The sequence below is a fragment of the Stegodyphus dumicola genome, chromosome 4, assembly GCF_044657685.1.
Source record: "Stegodyphus dumicola isolate Sdum_Otavi_A_Nest chromosome 4, ASM4465768v1".
Lineage (NCBI taxonomy): Eukaryota > Metazoa > Arthropoda > Arachnida > Araneae > Eresidae > Stegodyphus > Stegodyphus dumicola.
In genome coordinates this window covers 189,672,303-189,696,670 of record NC_140771.1, presented here as the reverse complement: position 1 = coordinate 189,696,670, position 24,368 = coordinate 189,672,303, and the positions used below count along the sequence as shown (strand labels likewise).

Below are 24,368 nucleotides of genomic sequence, written 5' to 3'. Positions count from 1 at the left end.
GGACAAAAGCTGGTACATCATACATATATACAAGATACAAAATATGTAAGCAAACTTCTAAATTTAATTCACTATAAACTCTTTAATTTTTTAATTCATTTTAAAATTAAAAATAGCTCTGTAAATCTAAACTGCGACATTCAAATTAATCATACGATCTTTCGTAACCCTTAATGCTGAAGCCTCTTGACCAATCACCAAATTGTAAACCAAAACTAAAAACAAACTTTTGACCCTTTTTTCTATGAACTGATGCTTCACTTTTGCTTGTGCTTTCCTCTTGGCTAGACGTCTTTCTGCAATCATGTGCATGCTGCTATACTCGTTTCTATGGAATAATATCAAAATTGTAAATGTTACTTAATAAGCACGAGTAGAGTGCCAAGTGAATTGTGGCCACAAAATGAGAATTTAAATAAAAAAGAAATTTAATCTGGCTCGACTGCTTCAAAAATCGGTGGACGCTCTAAGCATCAAGTATCTACGCAATTAATATTTCTACGCATCTACGTCTCAGTGCCTCCGAAAGTGTTCCGTCATTACATTCTTCGGCCAGTTCTAATTATGAAACATTCTACACGAGTTTGCTAAGCTACATTATGGGAAAAGTCCTGTTTCATCGGAAATTTTAATGCAAGTTTGTGCCGCATTCACGATCAAATCATTCATGTCGTGTCATCCAACCACAGTTTCATTAAATATATATATATATATATATATATATTATATATTATAAGTAAAGTTGTAAAAACAACACAAAAAAGACCAATCGTTTTTGTATTGTTCTTTTTTTGCGCAATTTTTTTCGCAGTGTGCTGCAAAATTAAGGCAATGAGAAGATAAATTGTAGTTAGCTCGCCAAAAAGTTACCAAAAGCTATTTTTTCCGAAATTTTAACACAGTATTAAAAACTAATCAAATTGGATGAGGTAATTAGTTATACGTGAAATAAAAAGCAAATTATAAAACACAGTAAATACTAATCGTTGGAACAAGTTAAAGGCAAAAAATAAAACACAGTAAAATACTAATCGATGGAACAAGTTAAAGTCAAAAAATATATTAGAATTGAAAATTAAAAATCGTAAAATGGTAAATTAGCCCAATTCGAGGTCCATTCTGGCTTTTCAAGGGAAATTTCTGAACGAACATCGAACTAAGCTAACTCCATTACGCGTTTCGCCGAAACAGACAATTGAAACTTTGCGTTACAAAATGTCTTAATTAATTAAATAAACTGTCCAAAAAAGTTTTTTTTTTAGTCTCAATTCTCTGTTCCAATTTCCCGACGCATCCGCATAAATTGACACATTAAGGTGTAAAAAATGTAAATGCATAATAAAAATAAAAATAAATAGAGGTAGGCTATTAGTCAAAATATACAATAACGTACGGGCTGGACTTGCAAGCTTAAAGAATTAAAACTTTATAAACGAATCTGAAATTAAATTTAAAGGAATAAGGAAAAAATAGAACAAGCTATATATATATATATATATATATGTAAGACAGAAAATATGAAAGCAAACTTATAAATTTAATTCACTATATAACCTCTTTTATTTTTTATTTTATTTGGGAACTTCATCTATCTGCCCTAAAAATAGCGCTTAAGTCTAAACTGAGTCATTCAAATTAATCATGAGATCTTACGCAACCCTTAATGCAGATTTCTTTTGACCAATCACCTAATTGTAAACCAAAACTATAAACTGAAACTTTTGCCTCCCCTGCTCTTCCTCTGCAATACTACTGCGACAACACTCACTCTCTTCTGGCTTATGCTTCCATCCTGTTAAGACGCTTTCGCTTAAGCTTTTCTCTTGGCCAGTTTGCGGCTACCTTCTTTGTTCAAGGAATATGTGCTGATGTAACAAAAATGAAGAGCTCATAAGAGGCTCGTCCGTATGTGAACCAAATATTGATAATACCGACTTGCTTTCTTCAATAATAAAGTTATGTTGAATTATATATATATATATATATATATATATATATATATATATATATATACGCATGGCAGGTAATTGGCTGTATATAATTGCATTTCACATTCCAATCCATGTTCTCGTTACATGTGTCGTAATAAGTCTCCTGTAAGCATCACGCGTTCCGACTACACTTCAAGATGTGCCAGCACCTTCCACATGTGAAAATCATATGCATGCAAGCCTTATATTCCTTGCCAAAACACGTACAAATGATATAAGTCATGTTTTGTAAATGAAGCCTTCCTTATCTCCGGCTCTACCTACATAATATTTACAATGCGTTTCTAAAGAAACCCTCTTATTTTTTATCTATTACACGTCAAGTTTTGTTGAAATTGCAGGAAGTCCAATTTTTTTCATAAAATCCCTTTTCAGTAAATCAAGCGAAGATGTTAAATCCATACGAAGGAACGGAATGATGTGAAAAGACATAATATATTTCAGTAACTAAAAATTATCGTATATAAAAACATTCCTCTCAATTCAGCATATTTCCTTTGGTATATATAGTTATATGGTATATATACCAAAGGAAGTTATATGGTAAAGGATATATATATAGTTATATGGTAAAGGAATTGATGTTATCCAAGTATCAGCCGACGGCCATTTCTCTATCGAATGCATACGGTATTTGAAAAGCGAGTTTCGAACTTCACTTTAAAAATTGATTCAAATATCCTATTTCGTTTTTGCATGGCACACTGGTAAACGGATTTCATATTTAGATTACTATGGTATGACATTCATCTCAAGGCGGAGAGGTAAATTCAATTTGAAAATGAATTTAGAAGGTAACACGTTTTTAGTAAATAATGTAAACGTTATATATTTATAGTCATAGAATTTCCCTTATCTTCGTTTATATTTCAAGGACATGAATGTTTTACTGTAAATTTCATGCAAATTTTGGTGCTGAATATAAGAACATTAACTCATCTGTTACAAATTTTAGAATAAAAAAATTCTACTATTTACTAAAATTAGTAGTTTTGCTTTTTGAAGCATTTTGACATCTGTTTTAAGTTCTTGAAATTTTACAAAGAAATATATTTTTTAATACTTTCTTTCAGTTACTTCAATTTAAGATGTTAGATAATATGATTAAGATGAAATTTAGTTAATTATAACGATATTTAATTGCATTAATAATCATAGAATAGAATAGAAGAACATTTGTTAAATTGATTATGCATTTTCAAGCAGATTTTAATTAACAATAATGACATTTTATTTTATTAAAATTCTGTTTTAATAAAACGTAATTAAAACAGAATTTTTATTGAATCGTTAAACCTTTGACTCCAAATATAAAGATTAAAAAGCAAACGCTCATATTGAATTTAATGTATTAGGTAAACGACACAATATTCTAGTAACAAATAAAAATTATAAGTTTATTTTAAGATTTAAAACCGCGCATACTTATTTATCTGCATAAACTCTACATAACTATTGTTTCAAAAGTTCTTATTCTTTATTTCAATTTTTAAAATTAATAATATTTAATTTTATGAATAATAAAAAAAATAGTAGCAGCGTTTATTTAATTAGGTAATACATTTTCTTAGCCCTTTGCAGCACAGTGTCCGGTATGGACACACCTAAAAATTTCCTTCTGTACCCACAGAAACATTGAATGAAAAAGGATTTATAGGTTACTCTGAACCTTCTTTATTTATAGCAGATGGCAGCTCAACACAAACCATGATATATATTTTAGCCATGTTTAGTTTTTTAAGACCCTCGTTTTTCAAAGACATCTTCCAGATTTTTTTTAGGGTATAAAAGGAATTATTTGAAAAGAAATTTCTATGTTTTTTGCCTGTATGCTAATCTCCTTATTCCATCTTAGTTTTAAATTTTTACCTCGAAATATTTCCTAAAATCAAACGGCGAACCCTAGGTATGCCCAGACCGGGCTCACCGATAATCTAGGACACAACTGAGAGTCTGTATGCTTTGTTTCTCCGCATCTCTTCTGTAAGTTGATTGAGAACAATGCTCGTTTCAGCACCCTTTGAGAAGCTCTATTCAATCAGTGTGCCACTTCGGGCACACTCACAGAATTAAAACGATAAGTGCGATCTTCACAAAATTTTACTTGCGTACTCCTCTAGGCCTAATTAGACTGCCTACCTTTTTTTTTAAAAAAAAATCAAAACTCCTACTTTAAAAGGTAGCGTGCCGGAGAGGGTTAAAGCAAACGCACTAACGTATACAAGCGTGCGCATTTCCATGATATTTTCTACGCTATTTAAATGTTGTTACATAATATGCTTGGATAATTTAAAGCCAGGGAATAAAAAAGACAAAATTTTTATTGTATCGCATTTAATAGAGTAAGTATATAACGCAATATTTTATAAGTAACTAAAAATTCTGCATTTAGCTTCGGTTCTGAAACCACACGTACTTATTTATTTGCCCAGAAGTTACAAAACTCATGCTTCAAAATTAAAATTATACATTTCTTTAAAAGTACTTCAGCTATAACGAGCTATATTTCATTTTTAGAGGGTCATTTATTATAAATGATAAACTGTTTTCTTCGTGACAAAAATAAATTAGAAAGACTGATGAAGTTCTGCTTAAAGATTTATGTGGAATATGAGATTAAGAATAACGAAGGACAGGAAAATCGAATCCATTAATCAATATTAAACAAGTCTTTGGGGGTTATAGTACATATTTATCATTACATAGAAACTTATAAGTAGTATTTTAATAATGTTGTTGAAGTTACGTTTTACAATAAAAATCTTAAATAACACCTAATGATTTAATTCAAATGTTTTAGTATATCAAGCTAAAACAATAAAAAATGTTGAATATGGTCCCGGAAATGTTATTCGAAGCTCTGTTGTTCTTGGTACGCCACTCCTCAAAACTTCTATCGCAAGCGTTGTAAATTTACTTTTATGTGTTGAAAAACTTAGAACTTAAATGTTATTCACATAAAATTATATTCCAAGAAAAATGATAGAAGGAATTCGTTATTATTCTGGACAGCCAGTACTAGACTAAACTGAAAAGATTGTGGTCAGGTATACTGGACTGATAAAATAATAATCTGAATAGAATATTTATTTCTTCGATAATCTTTGAAACTTGGCAACAAAATGTGAGAATTTACACTTTTAAAGAGAAAAATTGGCTTTAAATAGACAAATTTGAAAAAAAATATTTTCTCTTTACAATGTTTTAAATATTTGTTTCTTCATTAGAAAATACTATTAGCATCATTCCGTAGCAGATAACTTGAAGGTAAAATCCTATTATATGGTACGGTCTTGAAGAGATTTGGAAAATTCTCGCCAACAGTAAAATGACTCGTTTACTACTCATCATAAATACCGCGTTCACTGCTGAACATAATGTCGCCAAAAGTCGCCAAATCCCGTGTGTACCATATACCAGGATTAAACCAACTTAAATTTACAAAGGGAATACTTCTTTACATAATTTATTTTGGCTAAGCATGAAAGGGTCGGTTAAATATACGCCGTGTCCACTAATGTCCTTCCAGCTACTGCCGGTACAACGGTGTACTAAATACCGGTATTTCGTGCTATTTTGCAGATGCATGGAATCACATTTTGTTAAGGTAAAATGGTGCTATTTTTTATTACTTATGTTTAACAGTTATTATTAAATCGTTTAATTTAACTTATTCGACATCTACTGTTATTTGAAATAAGTGAAAATGAAGAAAATAGTAATACAGTTGTTGAAAGTACGTTATTTGGATATGAAGAAGCGATAATAGTAACTAGAACGAAGTATTAACTTGCCAAAGATTGCTTCCTATAATTAAGAATTTCCAAACCGTTGTTAAGATATTTAAATATTCGCCTACTAAAGATGCTGTTTTTCAAAAATAAATACGTACTGATATTTAAAAACATGCCAACGCTAGATTCTAAATAGTTTGTTCATAATAATGGAATGAGTTTTTGAAATTAAAAAAATCCAATTCAAAAACCATTAACTAACTTAAATTTATAAATTAATTTTTCCGATAGTGAATCTGATTTAATATCTAAAACCGTATCAGCTCTGCTTCCAATTAAGCTGGCTGTGGAGGCATTACATCAGAAGGATTTCAGCTAATTAACAGCGAATGCATGAATGGATTGTATATTGCAATTACTTTAAGATCAAGACATGCCTCTATCTGAGTAATTACACAGTGTAGTAAAAATTCGCATAAAGAAATGACATAGTGAACTAGAACATGCAAGTAGTTTAATATATTCAAGCATTACTTTAAAAAAGAAACCAAGAAAGAAAAACGTGCCCACCAAGGTCAAATTTTATTAAGCTCGTCGTAAATTTCCATAAAAGCAGTTATGAAAAGCGAACACAAATCTATCTAGATGAATTCGTTGAAGATTACGTTGTAGTTAATGGCAGAAAAGAATTGCCTCTTGAAGAAGAAATTACAATTAATTATAAATACAAAAATTTCAATAAAGAATAATACACAACTAATATAAAAAATAGGTTTATTCAAAACCGTCAAATGAGACAAATGTGTTAGAAGGTGAAGGTCATCAAGAGAAATATTTAGAGAACGTATGTTGCTCATTGTTAACAGTATTGAGTTCATTATTAACAGTTTATATTTGTACATAGCAAAATTGTTGATTTTTACAGTTCTTGCTTTTGCTGGATAAAACTAATAAATACGGATTAGAAACAACTGTGCTTTTTACCTCTTTTTTTTTTTTTTTTTGAAAACTTAAAAATACCGTATGTCGGTGTCACGTTTAAAAAAATATCGAATCATGTTAAACATAATAGGGAGACCGGAAAGTAACGTCGTTTCTGCGTGTGTAGACAACAACATGCTAAGGGCAGAAGTGGAAGCAAATCCATGTCAAACACTCTTAACCAACCTTGGTCGACCATCCAAGAGCATTTAAAGCAGAATGGAAAAATAAGCAAACCAGGTGTTTGAGTCCCCCATAATCTGTCCGAAAAGAACAAAACCAACCTATCCATCACATGCAACGTATTGCTTCAACGGCACCATACAGAACCATTTTTTGATCATTTGATTAGCGAAGACAAAAACATAAGTCCTATATGATAATCCAAAACTCAAAAGGCAGTTTTAATAGGGGTTACAAAGGGTTTACATCCCGAAAAGGCGCTTCTAGGTGTTTGATGGAGTATTCGCGGAATTATTTATTTTGAATTGCTGAAACCTGAAAAAACTCTTAATGTAGACCTTTATTGTGAACAATTGGATCTAGTGAGCCAAATTTAATCGAAAAATATCTGGCGATTGTCAACGGAAAAGGCGTCATTCTGCAACACGACAATCCAAGACGGCACTGTGCAAGACGAACACTGGAAAGGCATAATGAATTGGGGTGGGAGATACTGCCTCCTCCTCCATATTCGCCCGATATCGCACCCTCGTATTTCCATTTATTCCGATCCCTACAACATTTTCTTAGTCACAAAAATTTGAAAATTTGGATGATATCCAAAATGCTGTCTCGCGAGATTTTACTCAAAAATCAATTGATTTTTATCGGTCTGGGATTGAATTCGGCATACTAGATGGCAAACGGTTGCTGATAACGAGGGTGATTATGTTATTGATTAAAAATTAAATTTTGTTACAAATTTATTCGTTTGAATTTAATGTAAGAAAGCAACATTACTTTCCGGTCTCCCTATTATTTTTGATCGGTATTGCAATCATTACTTCTATCTATAAAAGTATTTTAAGTAGTGAAAAGTTTCATGTTTACGCATTTACAAGTTCAAAAATCGATTTTGTAAGGACTATGAAATCTACTTTTTGTACTTCCTTCTGGTCCTAGGATTATGAAATCTAACTTTTTGTACTTTAAAACTTCTTGTCCTATCTTATACTTAAAAAATAATTCTAGTCTTTGTAAATAATAAAACACAAAATAGTTTCCTCCTGAACGACAAAAACTAAGGATGATATTTAATTTCAAAATTTCCGACTTTTTGAATAATTACGCAATTTGCATAAAGGAACTCGTTGATAAAAGTTACAATAATTCGAGTTTGATTTTTGGCTCTTAAATGCCATTCAACAATATTGTTTGTGATTTAAATAATTTTGTTACATTTGGTATGTTGATAGAATTTTCACTAAAGTAATGTATAAATCTAAAAATGTGTAATCAATAGTCCCATGAAATTTTTATATTTCAGAATTATAGTCTAGTAATGCCATAAAAATTCATTAAACAACACATATTTTTCAGTTTTCATTAATGAAAATAATGAATTGGCTTTGTGCAGTACTGAAGATTGTTATTATTTCCGCCAAAACGAAATATGTAAGATTATGTTAATAAGATTTCCATTTTGAAAAAAATATTTATATATGCTTAACACTTTTCATGATAATATGCAGAGAAATGTTCAAACTTAAGTCTTTCAGTTTAAGAGATAATTTTCTAAACTGATATTTTATTTTATACTATTTACACATAAAACATTTTGCTCATGAATTTACGTACGGCACCTAAACGTAATCGATAACTTTAAGAAAAAATATACAGGTAACTTTTAAACGTAAGGACCAAACGTTTTGCGATTTATTCTTTACAACGAGTGAAAAAATGCTTTAAGTATAAGTACAGGAGGATATTTCGTAATTTTAACAAAATTGATTTGTTTAAACTAAAACATACCAAAACATGAATCTTTGCGTCATTCAAAATACGTCTGTAACTGGAAATATTACAAGTCTTTGAGCAACTGTTGTGGAAAAAAAAACTGGGTAAGGATTTCTGTGGACACGAAGTATACTAGGTATGACGAGGTATAATTTTATAAATGTAATTCACTAGTAAACTAATACAGAATAACATAATACATCGGAAACTTCACCAAAATATCAGGCAGCCAAAAACCGAGAGTAGAATTGGAAGCCATGTACCAGGATTCGAGCTGAAGAAGAACTATCTTTATTGTCATGCTTTATGCACATGGCTAGCTTATGGCGCGAATTGAGATTAAATTTTAACTAAAAGAAATTTGGGTGCCCACACATGCCTATCCTAACTTGTCGACACGTTTTATCTCTTTTAAGAACTGCGTACTTGTTCAGACAAATAAGTTAAATTAAAATCGGAATAAAAAGTTAGTTAGGCGCTGCGTTAGCCGCTGCAACTGAAATGTTAATACAAACTAAAATAAGGACCTATCGTATAAACAATATAACAAAATATCATGGCCACTTTCCTAAGTAGGCAAGATATCAATTATTTACAACACAAATTTTTAAATCCAAAGCTAAATATTTGGTAAGCTATTCTATGAATAAATATGGCAAGTAAATAACAAGGACACAGTGAATAATCAAACTCCAGCTTTTCATAAACACAGCAGAATTTAATTCTCGCTAACGCAGATTGTCGATTCACTCCAACAGGCTTAAGGGTTGTAACGAAAGTTCTAGATCAAAGTCGAATCACTCATAATCCAAAAGACGAGATGCATGGCCTGGAGGGTTTTCCATAAATTTTAATTAAGCTTAATAGTTACATATATAGAATGTTGGCTAAAATGCCAGAATCGAATATTTAAGGCTCAAAAGGCAATAACTGAATAGTTCCAGCTAATATCTAAATCGAATTCTATTGCGTAGTGCATCGAAATTCTACCTTCAAGAAGACGAATATGTTTTCAAGTCACGTGTTCAGAAGGGGAAAGGTTAAGTAAGCCAATAGATGGACTCCTAATGCCATCTATTGGCGATATCAAAGAATATTCCTTAATACACTCCCCACCTGAACTCTGACAAGAGTTCATCTAACTCAGTTATGCATACAATCAAGTACATAAATCACTATTCTATAAAAATATTAAAAAATACTAATTAGTCAAACACTTCAATTCCAATACATGTTATACACTTCATGTATCAAATAATAAATGTTATAACCAATAAATGAACTAAATTTTAAAATATTTTCCACTTAACTGAACAAACTTAACTAACGATATTCAATTTAATCATTAATAGACAAAAAAGGAAAAAAGCATAACTAAATCGTTAAAGTTCAAAATATCTAAAGTTCAAGAGGATATAGATGTTGAACAGTACGTTTTAAGGTCCCATTACCAGTTTTTAATTCGAATGATCGGACTTTACCATCACGTCCAGGAATAAGTTTTATGATTCTACCAAGTTTCCATAACAGTTTGTTTTTATGATCTCCTTCGACTAAAACAACATCTCCTACTTTTAGTTCTGTTTGAAGTTGCGGATTCTTCAAGAAATGGGCAGTTCTAAGATCTAATAAATATTGTTGCTTCCATTTCCACCACAACTGTTTTAACAGCAATTCTTGATAACGCTTTCTTTTTAACAGCGTTTCTCTTGTCGTTTCGCTGCCGATGATTCTAGCAAAGGTCAAAGTATACTTCAAACTCTTTACGTAAACTGGTCCGGCGAAATCAATTCCACAGACTGCAAATGGAGGTGATTCTTGGATTCTATCCTTTGGTAAGGGTGCTGTCATCTGGTCTGCTGGTTTAGCTAAATATTTTTGGCAAATTATACAACCTTTTAATGCTTTTTTTTGACTAACTGTCGTCCTTTAGGAATCCAGAAGCGTGATCTGACTTTAGCTAAAGTCGCAGCAATTCCTCCATGCATTATCTTCTCATGTTCTTTGCATACAATCAGAATCGTTAGTCGAGAATTTTTAGGTAAGATTATTGGATGTTTATTATCTAGTGAGAAGTCAGAAAATTCCAGTCTTCCTCTCAACCTCATGATTTCCTTTTCATCAATGTAAGGAAGAAAATTATACAAAGGAGAATTTTTTCCAACTGAATTACCTTCTTTGAGGGATTTATATTCTTCGGCAAAAAACTTCTTTTGCTCTGATCTTATCCAGAAATTTTCTGCTTCTTGTAACTCTTCAGCTGTGAGAGTTCCTTGAATGTCGCTAGTTTTTCTTAATTTTCTAATGAAACGTGTTGTCCAAGCAGTGACTCTTAACACCTTCTCTAATTTGCTATATTTTGATATGTCGAAATCATCATCTGCACCTTTTTCGATTGTACATTCAAGTTGATGTATATCACCGGATCTCTTTCGGTATTCCAGCTTGTTTCCATCTATTGTTTATTTAATATCTAATCTTGGCCAAAGTTCGTGAGGGAGTTGAAGCCATTGGGGACCTTGCGTCCAAATGGTCTCATTTATTAACTTGGAAATCTTCGTTCCCCGAGATACGAGATCGGCAGGGTTGTCGACACCTGGGCAATAATGCCAATCTTGAGGTGAACTCAATTTTTGTATTTCTTCGACACGATTCCTGTTTGAAGGCTTCAGGTTATTTCTGGATCCAAAAATAAGTAATTGTTGAGTCTGTCCAAAAATAGCACGGAATTCTCAATTTCAGTGCTTTCAGAATATTGCTGACTAACTTAACTGATAACAATGCCCCCATTAATTCTAACCTCGGTAATGTAAGGGGTTTTAGTGGGGCTACCCTACTTTTAGAAGAGACAAAGGCCGTTTTGATTTCTTTATTTTCTGTCGTGAAACGTAAATATGCGACTGTACCATAGGCTTTGACACTTGCATCTGAAAAGCAATGTAGTTCGAGATTTTCGACATTAATGTTCGAGTGCATGAAAAGGTAACGAGAGATGGAGAATTCAGCCATTTGAGGTAGCTCTTCACACCACTTTCTCCATTCAGAGGACAAATCTTCAGGTAACGGTTCATCCCAATCTATTTGTGACAACCAAATCTTCTGTATTAAGCACTTTATTCTAACAGTGAAAGGTCCTAAAATTCCAATCGGATCGAATATCCGACCCAACACTTGTAGAAGAAATCGTTTTGTTTCTATTGGTTTAGATGTGAAAGACAATAAGTTCCGAACATCAAAATACAGTAAGTCCTTTGAATTATCCCATGCCATACCTAAGACTTTAAATGGGAAATTTTCTCTAATAAAATCTTCAGGATTTTCATCTGGAACGATACCCTGTTTTACCCACAATTCCTGTAATTGCCTCGAGTTACTATGCCATTTGTGAAGCTGCATGCTTGCTTCCTTAAATATTTGGACTGATTCTAGACTCGTAGTTGATGCTTCATTGATCGTTGGTTGGCTTCCAATCACATCATCTACATATACGTTCTCATTCAAAAAGTTAACCGTTATAGGATAAAGTTTATTATATTTTTTTCAGATGATGTTTAATGGTAGCGGCTAATAGAAATGGACTACTATTTATTCCGAATAAAACTCTGAACCTATATATGTCAGGAGAAATGGTTTCATCATTAGGGAAATCGGAAAACAGAAACCTGGTTGCGTCTCGATCTTTTTCATGTATGAGAATCTGTAAAAAGGCTTGTTTTATATCTGCGGTGAAGGCTATTAGATTATACTGAAATCTTAACAATATTTCGAATATTTCAGGGTATAAATTTGGCCCAACATGTAGACAGTCATTTAAAGAAATTGATCCTGGGGCATGCGATGATGCATCATAAACAATACGTAATTTACTTGTAGCTCGATCCTCGCGTATAACTTCCCTATGTGGCAAGTAAAACACGACATCCTCTTCATTTGAAATTTCTGAAACTGGTTCGATAATATTTTGTTTTAACTGATCTCTTAATACGTTCCTGTATTCGGAAAATAGATTAGGATCTTTTTAAAATCGTTTTCTAAGTCGATGAAATCTTTGTTCTTCGATTTCCCTATTATTATTTAGATTTGATGTGTCATGTTTCCAAGGCAATCTAACTTTATAGCGAGAATTTTCATATGTTATATTTGATTCGAAATATTCGAAGACTTCATTTTCAGTTGAATCGAAGTTTTCCCTCTTATCAATAAGTCCTGAGTTTTCCAAGTCCCAAATTTTGTTATTTGTTTGGAAATCAAATCTTCCCCTACAACTACATTGAAAGCTAAAGAGACATCCTCATCACCTTTTCGTCCATGTAGGCACCAGCCGAAAATAGTTTCCACTGCAACAAGAATTGTGCTTAAGTATTTAACGTGTCCCATTACTATGTTGTAATAATAATCTGCACCAATTAGAATGGCAATGGGTTTTTTACAATCGGGAAAATCTGCGAGCAGCAAATTTTTTAATTGTCTGTTTTGCTTAATTTCTTCTGATTTAGGAGGAGGAACATCTGTACCTGATATATGATCAGTTACTAATAATTCAACTTCTATCCTAGAATCGGGAGAACTTCTATGTTCTAAAGTTAATTTAACTACGTCATAATTTTTTTGGATGGGAGAAGTATTCACATTCTTAAAAATAGATTCGGTCAAAGTGACCTTATTATCAATACACACATTTCTAATCTCTTAAATTTAAACTTCTATGTTCTAAAGTTAATTTAACTACGTCATAATTTTTTTGGATGGGAGAAGTATTAACATTCTTAAAAATAGATTCGGTCAAAGTGACCTTATTATCAATACACACATTTCTAATCTCTTAAATTTAAATCCCGTTCAAAGTTCAAGTGAAGTGGCAAAATTGCGAAAACTTTATGATACAATTAACGTTCAAGTCAGAAGAAGTTTTCTTTTCTTATGACTTCGAGGTTTAATCTGTCCGCTAACTCGCGAGCACAAAAACTTTTCATACTTCCACTATCCAAGAGAAGTCTGGCAAACACCTTTTCCTTAGCTGTTTTAACTTTTATCGTGCAAGTCTGTAAAAGAATTGTATTATTTGCATTATGTGAAACGGCCGAAACAATTTCTTCTTTCTGTTCCTTAGTTTGTGTATCATTTTTCGAAATTGATATACTATCCTTTTTATCACTTGGTGTATTTTTAACTATCGAACTGGATTTAAAACATATGGCTTCTGAATGTTTACCTTTGCAATTTTTACAAACTTTAGTTTGGCGTTGCCGGCACTGTGAGATTTTGTGTTTAGGGGCCAGGCAAAGAAAACAACGCGCTTGTTTTTTCAAAATATCTCTCTTTTCATTAACTGTAAGGCATAAAGAGGACTCTGAGTCATGGTTTTGAAAACAAAAAATGCAGTTTCCATTTGATGAAGCGGCTGCCATAAATTCATGTGTGGTGACAGTTTGTTTATGTTTCGGCGTCGGTGGATATCTGTTAATACCTTTCATTTCCGGGTTTGACTTGCGTGGAAAGGATAACGAATTAATCTTTTCTCGCGATTCTATTTCTAATCGGAGAAAGTCTAGAAATTTGTTTAAATCATAGGTTGAAGGATTTTCAGTATTTGCACGATGAAATTCTAAAGTTATATCGTTCGGGACAATTTTCATCAAAATTGGAATAAACATGTTGGAATATGTTTCTGGTTTCACACCGAATGCTAAAAGGCTTCTGACTTGAACGTTAATTGTATCCTAAAGTTTTCGCAATTTTGTCACTTCACTTGAACTTTGAACGGGATTTAAATTTAAGAGATTAGAAATGTGTGTATTGATAATAAGGTCACTTTGACCGAATCTATTTTTAAGAATGTCTATAGCAGAGTCATAATTAGCCTCTGAGATTGAGAGACCTTCTATGGCTGATGCTGCGTTTCCACATAAATAAGTTCTCAAATAATTAAATTTTTCTATCTTCGAAAGTGTAACATTGTCATGAATAGTGACCTTGAATGAATTCCAAAAATTCATCCAATCGTTATAGTCTCCGGAAAATTTGTGAATTAAAAGTTTGGGCAATTTCACATTGCCTTCAATCTGTCTTTTGGTTTCAACTTCTGTAGATGAACTATTTAAATTCATGTTGATATTTTGAGTATTGTATTTCCTTAAATAACGGTTGATTTTAGACTTCGCTATTATTATTTTATCGTTATATTCCATAGAAGTGTTAATATCTGAATCTAATTTTGATTCATCTTCAATCAAATTTTGTATTTTTTCATTTAAATCATGTAGTTTCGTTTCTTTACTATTTAACAATTCCAAACAATTTTCTAACTCTTCTTGTTTTTCTTCTTTTAAATTCACATCTGCATTTTTAATAATTTGAGTTACAGAAGCACGTATATGTGCTCGATTCTTAATTAGTGTCTTCTGTTCCATTTTAATAAATTATCAAAGGAGACTTACCGTGAGAAGTCTTCTCTTACAAAGCTAATCCAAAAGGCGAAAAACACAAATTTTCAAATTAATCAGATTCTTTTCTGGAGCCGATGCACCATTATGTAACGAAAGTTCTAGATCAAAGTCGAATCACTCATAATCCAAAAGACGAGATGCATGGCCTGGAGGGTTTTACATAAATTTTAATTAAGCTTAATATTTACATATATACAATGTTGGCTAAAACGCCAGAATCGAATATTTAAGGCTCAAAAGGCAATAACTGAATAGTTCCAGCTAATATCTAAATCGAATTCTATTGCGTAGTGCATCGAAATTCTACCTTCAAGAAGACGAATATGTTTTCAAGTCACGTGTTCAGAAGGGGAAAGGTTAAGTAAGCCAATAGATGGACTCCTAACGCCATCTCTTGGCGATATCAAAGAATATTCCTTAACAGGGTAAAATTAAGATTCAGGATTTCAACTGTGTCTCACGCCAATACATTCGTATGTTTTTCTATTCTGAGGGATCATTGCGGCATAAATAAAGAAGGAGAAGATATTATTTAACTCAAAACTAAATGTCAGTGAAATAGCCGTCTTGATGACTATACTGGCTGGCAATGTTGGTTGCCGCATCGAGAAGGAGGCAGCGGTCGAATCTCGGAAAAGGGTTCGCTAGTTTCTGTAAATGTACAATGCAACAAGACGGCCCTTAAAATTCTGGCGAGCAAAAAATTATCCCCTCAAGAAGTTTGGTGGAGAAGGATGGGAGGTTCTTGGATCATTTCCCTAGTGCATTTTCCATAAAATCTGGAACGGAGTTGCACAGTAATTTAAAGGGGAGAACACAGTAAATTAACGGGACTGTTCAGGTGTGATTATACCTGTAACACCACTACTAAATTCCTGATTCCTCGCCCATTCCTTTCAATTTTGTTAATAAAACTTAAGTGTAGTTTTTATAACTGATGTTCTAAATTCACATTTAATGCCGCGGGTTGGTTTTATACAGTGGTCAGATATATAATACATCAGTTTGTATTCAAGCAGTTTCCTCATTTAGTTTATCTGCTCGCTGCAGAACAGTGCTGTGCATGCCACATTATGTAAACTAGATGTATGCAATTCTGATCGTATTCGTAAATCGGAATATATATTGCAAGAAAATAATTAAATTAACATTTAACATGGATTTCATTAACTTCTCCTTATTTTATGATTAAGTTGAAGATACGTTAGCAATAGAGCTAATATAGCCTTCAAATTGTCTCTTCTTCGGATAGCATTTTTTTCTGCTTGAAAATTTTCAACAAACATTTGAATTGTTTTGTTAACAGTGGAGTTCTTTGAAAAGCTATTTGACTCAGTGGTACTCATTCTCATGTTACTTCCTACGCAGTTGAAGTTTCCTAATCCATACATGTGAACATCGAATAGTCCCTTAACTACCTGGGCATTTGTTTCTCTTGTCACTTTAATGCTTAGGTCATTCTTTTATATTATTATTTAATGAGTTTTCAATTGTTCTTTTGTCGATGCCTGTCTTACTTAATTGGAAATTTATTTTGCACTTCCCTTTTTGCTAATTTTTCGAATCCCTCAAAAAATGTTTTCAAAAATCACAGTCATCAAATACATTCTATAATTCAACTTGAAACGGATTTTTGTTCTATAATTCAAATTGAAACAAATTTCTCGAAAGGAGTCGTAAACGCTTTGTTATTGTCAATAATTTTGTGATATCTACTCATTTCTGATACTTCTAAAAGTACTTAAAATTTTCCCTTTCTATATATATTCCAGAAAAGTGTTTTGGTTCATATTACCACCTTGAACTCAAAAGAAAGTTATATAAAGTTCGTTTTCTGTTTTTCCACATGTTCAGAACAATTTCTTAAGTTTTGAAATCGACCCTTGTGTTTAGCAACTTGTAAATATTAGTTTAGGTATCATACTTGTTTCGCATTACAAACCTTGTTTTATTATCAATATTTGTTGTCCTTTTATCAATTTTTGTTTGATTATGAGGAGATTGACATAACCTTATTGATCTTGACATAACCTTATTGATCGACTAACGCTTATATTATGACTGATAACAATGCATAATTTAAAACATGGTATCACAACCTCAGGATGCGCTATAAACATTAAGAATAAGTATTTATGGGATAAATTTTCATAAATTCTGTTATTGTAGTACTTCGCTCGTTAACACTTCCACTGCCGGTTGTGTGAGTTTGTGTTGTTAGATATTGTCCTGGCATGGAAGTAGATTGTACCCATATGCCGACTTATTTGTTATAAGAACTAGGATTTAAAAGAGGTAATAAAAGGTAATTATGTTTACCCCCACTGATTTCTAAACCTTTCATCAGAGACTTTTATGACTATGCGCCATGGTTTGAGAATCAGCGAAAGTATTAGTAGAATATAAAATGACAGTAAAAATTAATGTCCAAAAGAATTTGTATCGGAAATTTAAAACCAAATCTCAGTCACTTCTTTCAACAACTGCGATTATGACACAGGTTAAATTAATGAATAATGAGTGAAATGCATTATGAATAATGATTTACAATTCAAATTGAATAGTTAATCGAAATAATGAGTAAGGTTACCATGAGTTAAAAAAAAGGGTCATTTACAGGTTTTTTTTTTTTTTTTTTAATGGAAATACTTGGGATATTTAGAAACGCTGCTGTAGAAAATGAGGAAAAACTGCTGTAAAATCTTAGATAAAATACAATAATATGAATTATCATATCTTTAGGAGTTTGGTGAAATTATAGCTCCTTTATACTTACTTGGATCCTGAAAACGCTAACCATTGGCAACAATATTCTCTCCTCTAGAAGAACATCTCTTACTGAAAATAACCTCACTCTAATTTAATACCATTATAATGAAATATGACATGTAACACAAGATTCTCATTTATTTAATTTTTAAACTTTTGGTACATTTTTAATATTTAAAATTAAAAGATTTCGTATCATGAGATTATACTAACATGAGAAAACAAATAAAATTATCGCACTTTAAATATGAGCTTAATGATTTATATATATAAATTTTAAAATCTTACGTTAATTTTGTTGTAAAATCCTGAAAGCACACTCTTAAGAATTTAAGAATTACTTGTAGATAAAATGTATGAAAGGTGTCCGCCGATAACATCGCGGACGAAAACGTCGCGAAGAAAACAACGCAAGGCGAAAACGTGGTGCTACAAAACATCGTGGGAGAAAACATCGCACTTCTAAAACATCATGGTACAAAACATCGTCGTCGAAAATAAAGCGGTTCAGAAACTTCGCAGTTTGAAAACATTGTCGTCGAAAATATCCTGGTAAAAGATAAAGTACCTACAAATCATCACATAACGATGACATCGCAAACATGCTTTTTTCAGGTTTTAATAGTTATAAATCGATATGCCCATAATGTTGGTGTGGTGTGGTGTATTTAATTAGGGCAAAGCACACTAGGGCTATCTGCCTAAGGGGAGGGATGCCTTCGTGGAGGACTTTCTAAGGGAAACTGGCTCGTATACACGTTACACATGGGGAAAACCACGAAAACACCCACGCAGACAGCCCGTTCGCGGGATTCGAACCTCGGACCGAACTACCAGTGTTCAGCGACTTTACCGCTCGGCCGCTGGTGGGCTATTCCCATAATGATTTGGGAGCGCAAGATGCAAGGAAGGATAATTTTTATCTTCCCATTCTTTTATTAGCTAATAAATTTTTGTTGAAAAATTCAGAAGGAAACTTAAACATAGAAAATTAAATGCAACTTATAGATTATAGTACATCTCATGAAAATTTACCAGTAAAAACTTTATAAGTTGCATAAATTTTCTATGCTTAGGTTTCCTTCTTATTTTATCAGCAAACATTTATTAGTTAATAAAAAATATGAAAGTAAAAATGCCATGCTAAAGCCTGAAAAAAGCATGTCTGCGATGTTATCGTCATGCAATGATTTGTGGATACTTTATTTTTTACCACGATATTTTTAAACTGCGAAGTTTTTGAACCGTTTTATTTTCGACGATGATGTTTTGTACCACGATGTTTTCTCTTTGCGATGTTTTCTTCCGCGATGTTTTGTAGCGCGAGGTTTTCGCCTTGCGTTGTTTTCTCCGCAACGTTTTCGTCCGCGATGTTTTCGGCTGTAACCGTATGAAAACATGAGATGGGTTAGATTTGCTTAGAACTGAAAATTCAGCACACACTTAAAAATATCTAATACAAAATGAATAACTGAATTTTGCTGCTTTAAACAGTGCGACATACGTATGTTAAAAATGTTAATTATAATTGTTTTATGTAATTATTGTTAAATATTTAAATAGTTGCTATATGTTTTAAATCCGATACTTCAAGAAAAAGCGAAAAATTGTCAAAAAGTTTTAATAACAAATTTTATGCAATAAAATGTAATGTAGTATTTTTGTTAGTTTTACTGTTTTCTGAATGTTAAGAATTTAAAATTTCAAGAAATGTCCTTTATAGAAAAGTCTTAAAATACTTATTATATTTCTTCTGAAAATTTTCATCGAACTTCCATATTGTTTTCAATATAGTCTTCTTTCAGGTAATAAAAGTTAAGTTTTAAAAATGTCGTTTTTGACATGTAACATCTCTGTTCTTCATACATCTTTTATTGAAAATCAGTTTAGATGGAGGCAAAATTATTTCATGTCTTTATTTTGTAGCAATAATTAAGTTATTTTTTCTGCAAGATAAACACAACTTTAACTCATTCTAAAGAAATTCTGAAGAGTGATGTACTTTTTCGAATTGGACGAGATTTTAGACCCACCGCAGCAATCCTGTGGCCGTATTATTTATTTATATTCCACCTTCCATTTTTATCAGAAGCTGAAGCTTAAGCATGTTCTAGCTATTCAGATATGCAGAAAATTTTTTTGAAAATTCCGAATGTAACGAAGAGAATCTGATTTTCTCATTCTATTGTTCAGATGCGCAATTTTCCTGAATGCTGTGAATGCAAAATTCTAAATAATAGATATTTTTGGTTGGTTTTTGCATTTCTATAAATAATCAACGTTTCGATTTAAAGGCAAATTTCATTTCCTTGTAATTTCCCCTAAGCGTTCTATTTCATATTATTGATAATTTTTATATTATTGATAATTCTTCTTCTAATTTTAGATTAAACAGCTCAATTATGGAAAAGCATACAAATATTCTTCAAAAATTTCTTCTGAGGTAGATTTTAATTCGAACTCTTTTCAAGCAATTACCTTTTTTTTCTCAGTTTTGAAAAATCGTAGTCTCATATGCACAATTTTCTCTATCTATTAAAAGCAAATATAACGGCGATCACATTGTCGATATTGATTAAGAAAAACATTGAAGCAGTTGGCCACATTGTAAACTAGTGGTGCTTTTTTCCACCCTTGGCTGTTGGACTTTGCTACTACAGCTGCTTTTAATTTTTTTCTTAACAATTTTCCTATTTATGAAAGGTCTACTACAGTTCGATTTACTTCGACGCAATAAACTGCTTACAAGCGAATGTTTCCAACTCAGAAAAAACCATTATGGAATATAGTGTATTTGGGAAATGGAAGTACTTAAAATCATAGATACGAAAGCCCTCTTCAGTAGATAATTGGTAAACAGATTTCTGATTTAGTCATGATTATATTGAGGCGATTTATATGCAGCTGGACACGTGGTTAGTAACATCGGACTTAACATCGTACTTGTATATGCATTAGCCGAAGAAGAGGTTAAAACAACACTGCAAAAGATTTGCGATGTCTGACCGAAATCCTACCTAAAATAACACTTCAATACTGCTACTAAAGATTATTGGTAATATTATTTGAGGAGTTGCTAACTGAGAAGACCATTGCTCTTCAAAGAAGGTAATATATTTTCAAGATCACTTTTAGAATATTGAGAAGTTTAGGTGTTCGCGACACGCATGGCCGTCTTTAGTAGTATTTTATACCTAAATTACCTGTAAGATTGACCTGTTTATGAGATGACATGGTTTATGTTTACTATCCGACACACTACGCTGATAATCTGGTGGAAGCAAATCAATAACCTAAATTCATACGTTTAAATAAAGACTTGTACAATGGTCCGCACTTAGGCTTTTATGTAAATCTTAGGTTTCTGGGACTGATAACATTGCACAAACGTAAATTGCACCATGGGATAGCTAGTAGAAAAGAACGACTTTGATTTAGTCAAGAAAACGTCTTCAGATATGCATACACTTTACGGACTCAGGGCAGCATACTATCAGATTATCAGCTGAACATCAAAAGATTTCTCTTTTCAGTAGCAACGATTGCATATTACCTTAAGCGTTTGCGTTAAGCAAGAATTGTCTGTGTTCTCATAAATTGTGGGTAAAGAAAAAAAAAGAAGCATCTTTTTTCAGCACATAGGTTCAATTGCATTTTTTTTTTTTTTTTTTTTTTTTTTGTCAGATCCAGATCTCCTGACAGAATTCTGCCTTTACTTTTCATTTTGTAACTTGAAATTAAAATATTACTTCGCCAAGAATGGCTTCCGTGAAAATTTCAGATTATTACATGAAAAGTTATCCTCCGATTAAATCAAGTATATTTTAAAATAATTTTATCCTTTATAATTTAAAGCTTATAATGTGCTGTATTTTTGTACAGAATGAATCCAATATTGGTGTTTTTTCTACGAGATGTAAAGCAATTATATTTTTTCTACACAAAATTTATTCTTACCCTCGTTGCTAATTATTTAACAAAGTAATTTAAATTAATAATATTAAATTGTTTATAATGTAGTAGCAGCCTGACAAATCTAGCTAACTTTAAGTTTTCTAAATGTAAGGACGATTTATTTATTGATCCAGTTGAATAACGTGTTATATAATACTACTCAGAAAGAATATAACACATTATTATTTGTATTTGAACTGTTGCCTTGTTGTACCAAGACTAGTACAAAATATTAAAGTTTAAAAACACATTAGTTTAAAAATCAAAATATAGTAAATAACATCATAAACTATTGCGAATTGACAAAATGCAAAAAAAAAAAAAAAAAAAAAAAAAAAAAAATTAATAAAAGTAAGTCTTTCAACAGCCGTCCAGACAGAATGTTAGTTAAGAGAGCCTACTGCGGTACCAAATGGTCCAGGTTCAAATCCCGGAGAAGGCATGGATATAAATTGTCTGTCACCTCATAGGTACCTATGGTTGCCTTTTCGGAGCCTCCATAATAAAATGACCATCGCTTCTGGCCTTAGTAGTAGCGAAAGGCTAAAAATGGCTAGTGTCCGTCGTATATAAAAAAAATTTAAAAAGAAATAAAATAAATCTCCCGCGGTATATATATAATGGCTTATAATAATCGATTAATTCATTAAAACAAACTTAGTATCTAATTTAAATCCCCAAACAAATTTGAGCTTGGTACCTAATTTAAAGCCCGGAAACTTATTTTCGGTAATTTTTCTTAGCGACAAGAAGGAAAAAGGATTGCCAGAAATATTTCGCAAATGACTGTTCATTTAATGCAAAGAAACGGATATATTTCAAAAAAACATTCATTTAATAAAAGGAACTCATTCCAAATTACGAAACCTCTGCTTCAAAAAACTGTAATTGAAATATAAATCAATAACTTCAACGAAGAAGAGAGTTTGTAAATTAATTATTTTCAAAGAATTCTTATATTCTGAGAATTATAATGGCATAGACGATTAAAAAATCTTCAAACTTTTGAACAAGACATTTTTATTTTGTGTCTGTTACTGTAATTCAACATATGTACTCATGCATCAATTTCCTTCTAAAATAGAAAGATAATAGTTATTAAACAAATAAAATAACATTAATTAAACTCAAAAGAGTTCACCTGGCCGTTTTTGATTTAGTGACTTTTAAGAAACTAAATTTATGAAATGTTTTAAATCAGAATTTTTTAAGCATTTTAATTTTATATGATGCGAAAACTTTCATGGCAGTCGATGTGATGCCTGCTAATAGTTTCTAACAATGGCTGAATAAATCAATTTATTAAATCTTAGATTTTTGAATAATATAGTCACTTTGTAAAAATATGATTTAAAAGTACGTTCGGAAATGTATTACTCAGGAGAACACAAAAAAAGGTATAAATTCAGAATTATGATATCTGTTTTTACTTTTGCCATGTAACAAAGCGCACGTTCGAATAAAAAGAAACTTAACTTACAAGGTATACTACGATTTGAAACAGATACATTAATAACGCAATTTTAAACAAGACATAAAGGTGCAAATTTATATACAATAAGCAAAGCAGTATCTTCAAAATAATTATCAATAAAATTGTACGGTTTCATAAAACTACACATTATAAATCTGAATTAAAATTCTTCAGAGCAAATAGCTCACATTTTTTGGAATGTAATTTTATTACGCTTCACAGAAACAGCTTCAGAGTAATAATATACTGTGTCAATATCAAAATATATTTTTGAAACGTATTCCTATAATTTGTATCACATAATAGTTATATTTAGTTTATCTGAAAACACCCACAAGACAAACTGAAAAGAAAAAAGTAGCAAATAGCTTTATAAAAAATATCCTTATATAAAAGATACTTAGTCAAATAATAATCACTTACCTTTCACCGACGAAGTCTTCAAAAGTAGGAAACAAACAGTGACCTTTGCAAGAAATAAATATTTTTGATCCATCGTTTTATAAGAAACTATTTTAGAAATTCCGTCCGAAGAAACGAAATTGCGAACTCTTCACAAGATTCTTTTTTATTTAGCAATTTTTCCACCGCAAACTCTTCGGGGGTTTTATAATGAACTTCGCCCAAATATTCTTTACAAATACGCTATCTGCGCACGTTAAAGTTAGACTTAAGTGCACACCTTCTTTACAAAGTTTTTCAATAATCGCTTCAAGTATGCTAATCTTCTCTATTATTATTTTCAGTATATTAATAAAATGTCTCACGCATGCAATGGGTTATATACATAATATTATTTTCTTTTTACTTTTTAAAGTATTTTTTGTACAAAAACACCAACAACAAATCACATCTATATTTTCTTACGACTAATTAAATCAAAACAAAATACTAGATTTCAATGAGTGAATAAATTCTTCACATTGATGAGAAAGAACCCAGAACAGCATTGATTTCTGTGCTGCGTCTATTTGCTGGCAACGGTCCGCACGTAAGGGGGGTTACAACGGATTGCCACAGCCGATTCCGAAGCCGTGAGAGAGTCTGAAAGATAGAGGAA

The 24,368-nt window shown here is 31.7% G+C and overlaps 1 protein-coding gene across 3 annotated transcripts in view; it reads right to left on the bottom strand.

The window, feature by feature from the left end:
• Window positions 1-24,337, bottom strand: part of LOC118194633 (neural cell adhesion molecule 2-like) — a 700,988-nt gene extending 676,651 nt beyond the window's left edge. For all 3 annotated transcript variants that reach the window (XM_085815883.1, XM_085815885.1, XM_085815884.1), the window contains exon 1: window positions 23,732-24,337. In XM_085815883.1, coding sequence (XP_085672009.1) covers window positions 23,732-23,804 — 73 coding nt within the window. In that variant the 5' untranslated portion in view covers window positions 23,805-24,337. The remainder of the gene's footprint in view (window positions 1-23,731) is intronic.
• Window positions 24,338-24,368: the final 31 nt, after the last annotated feature.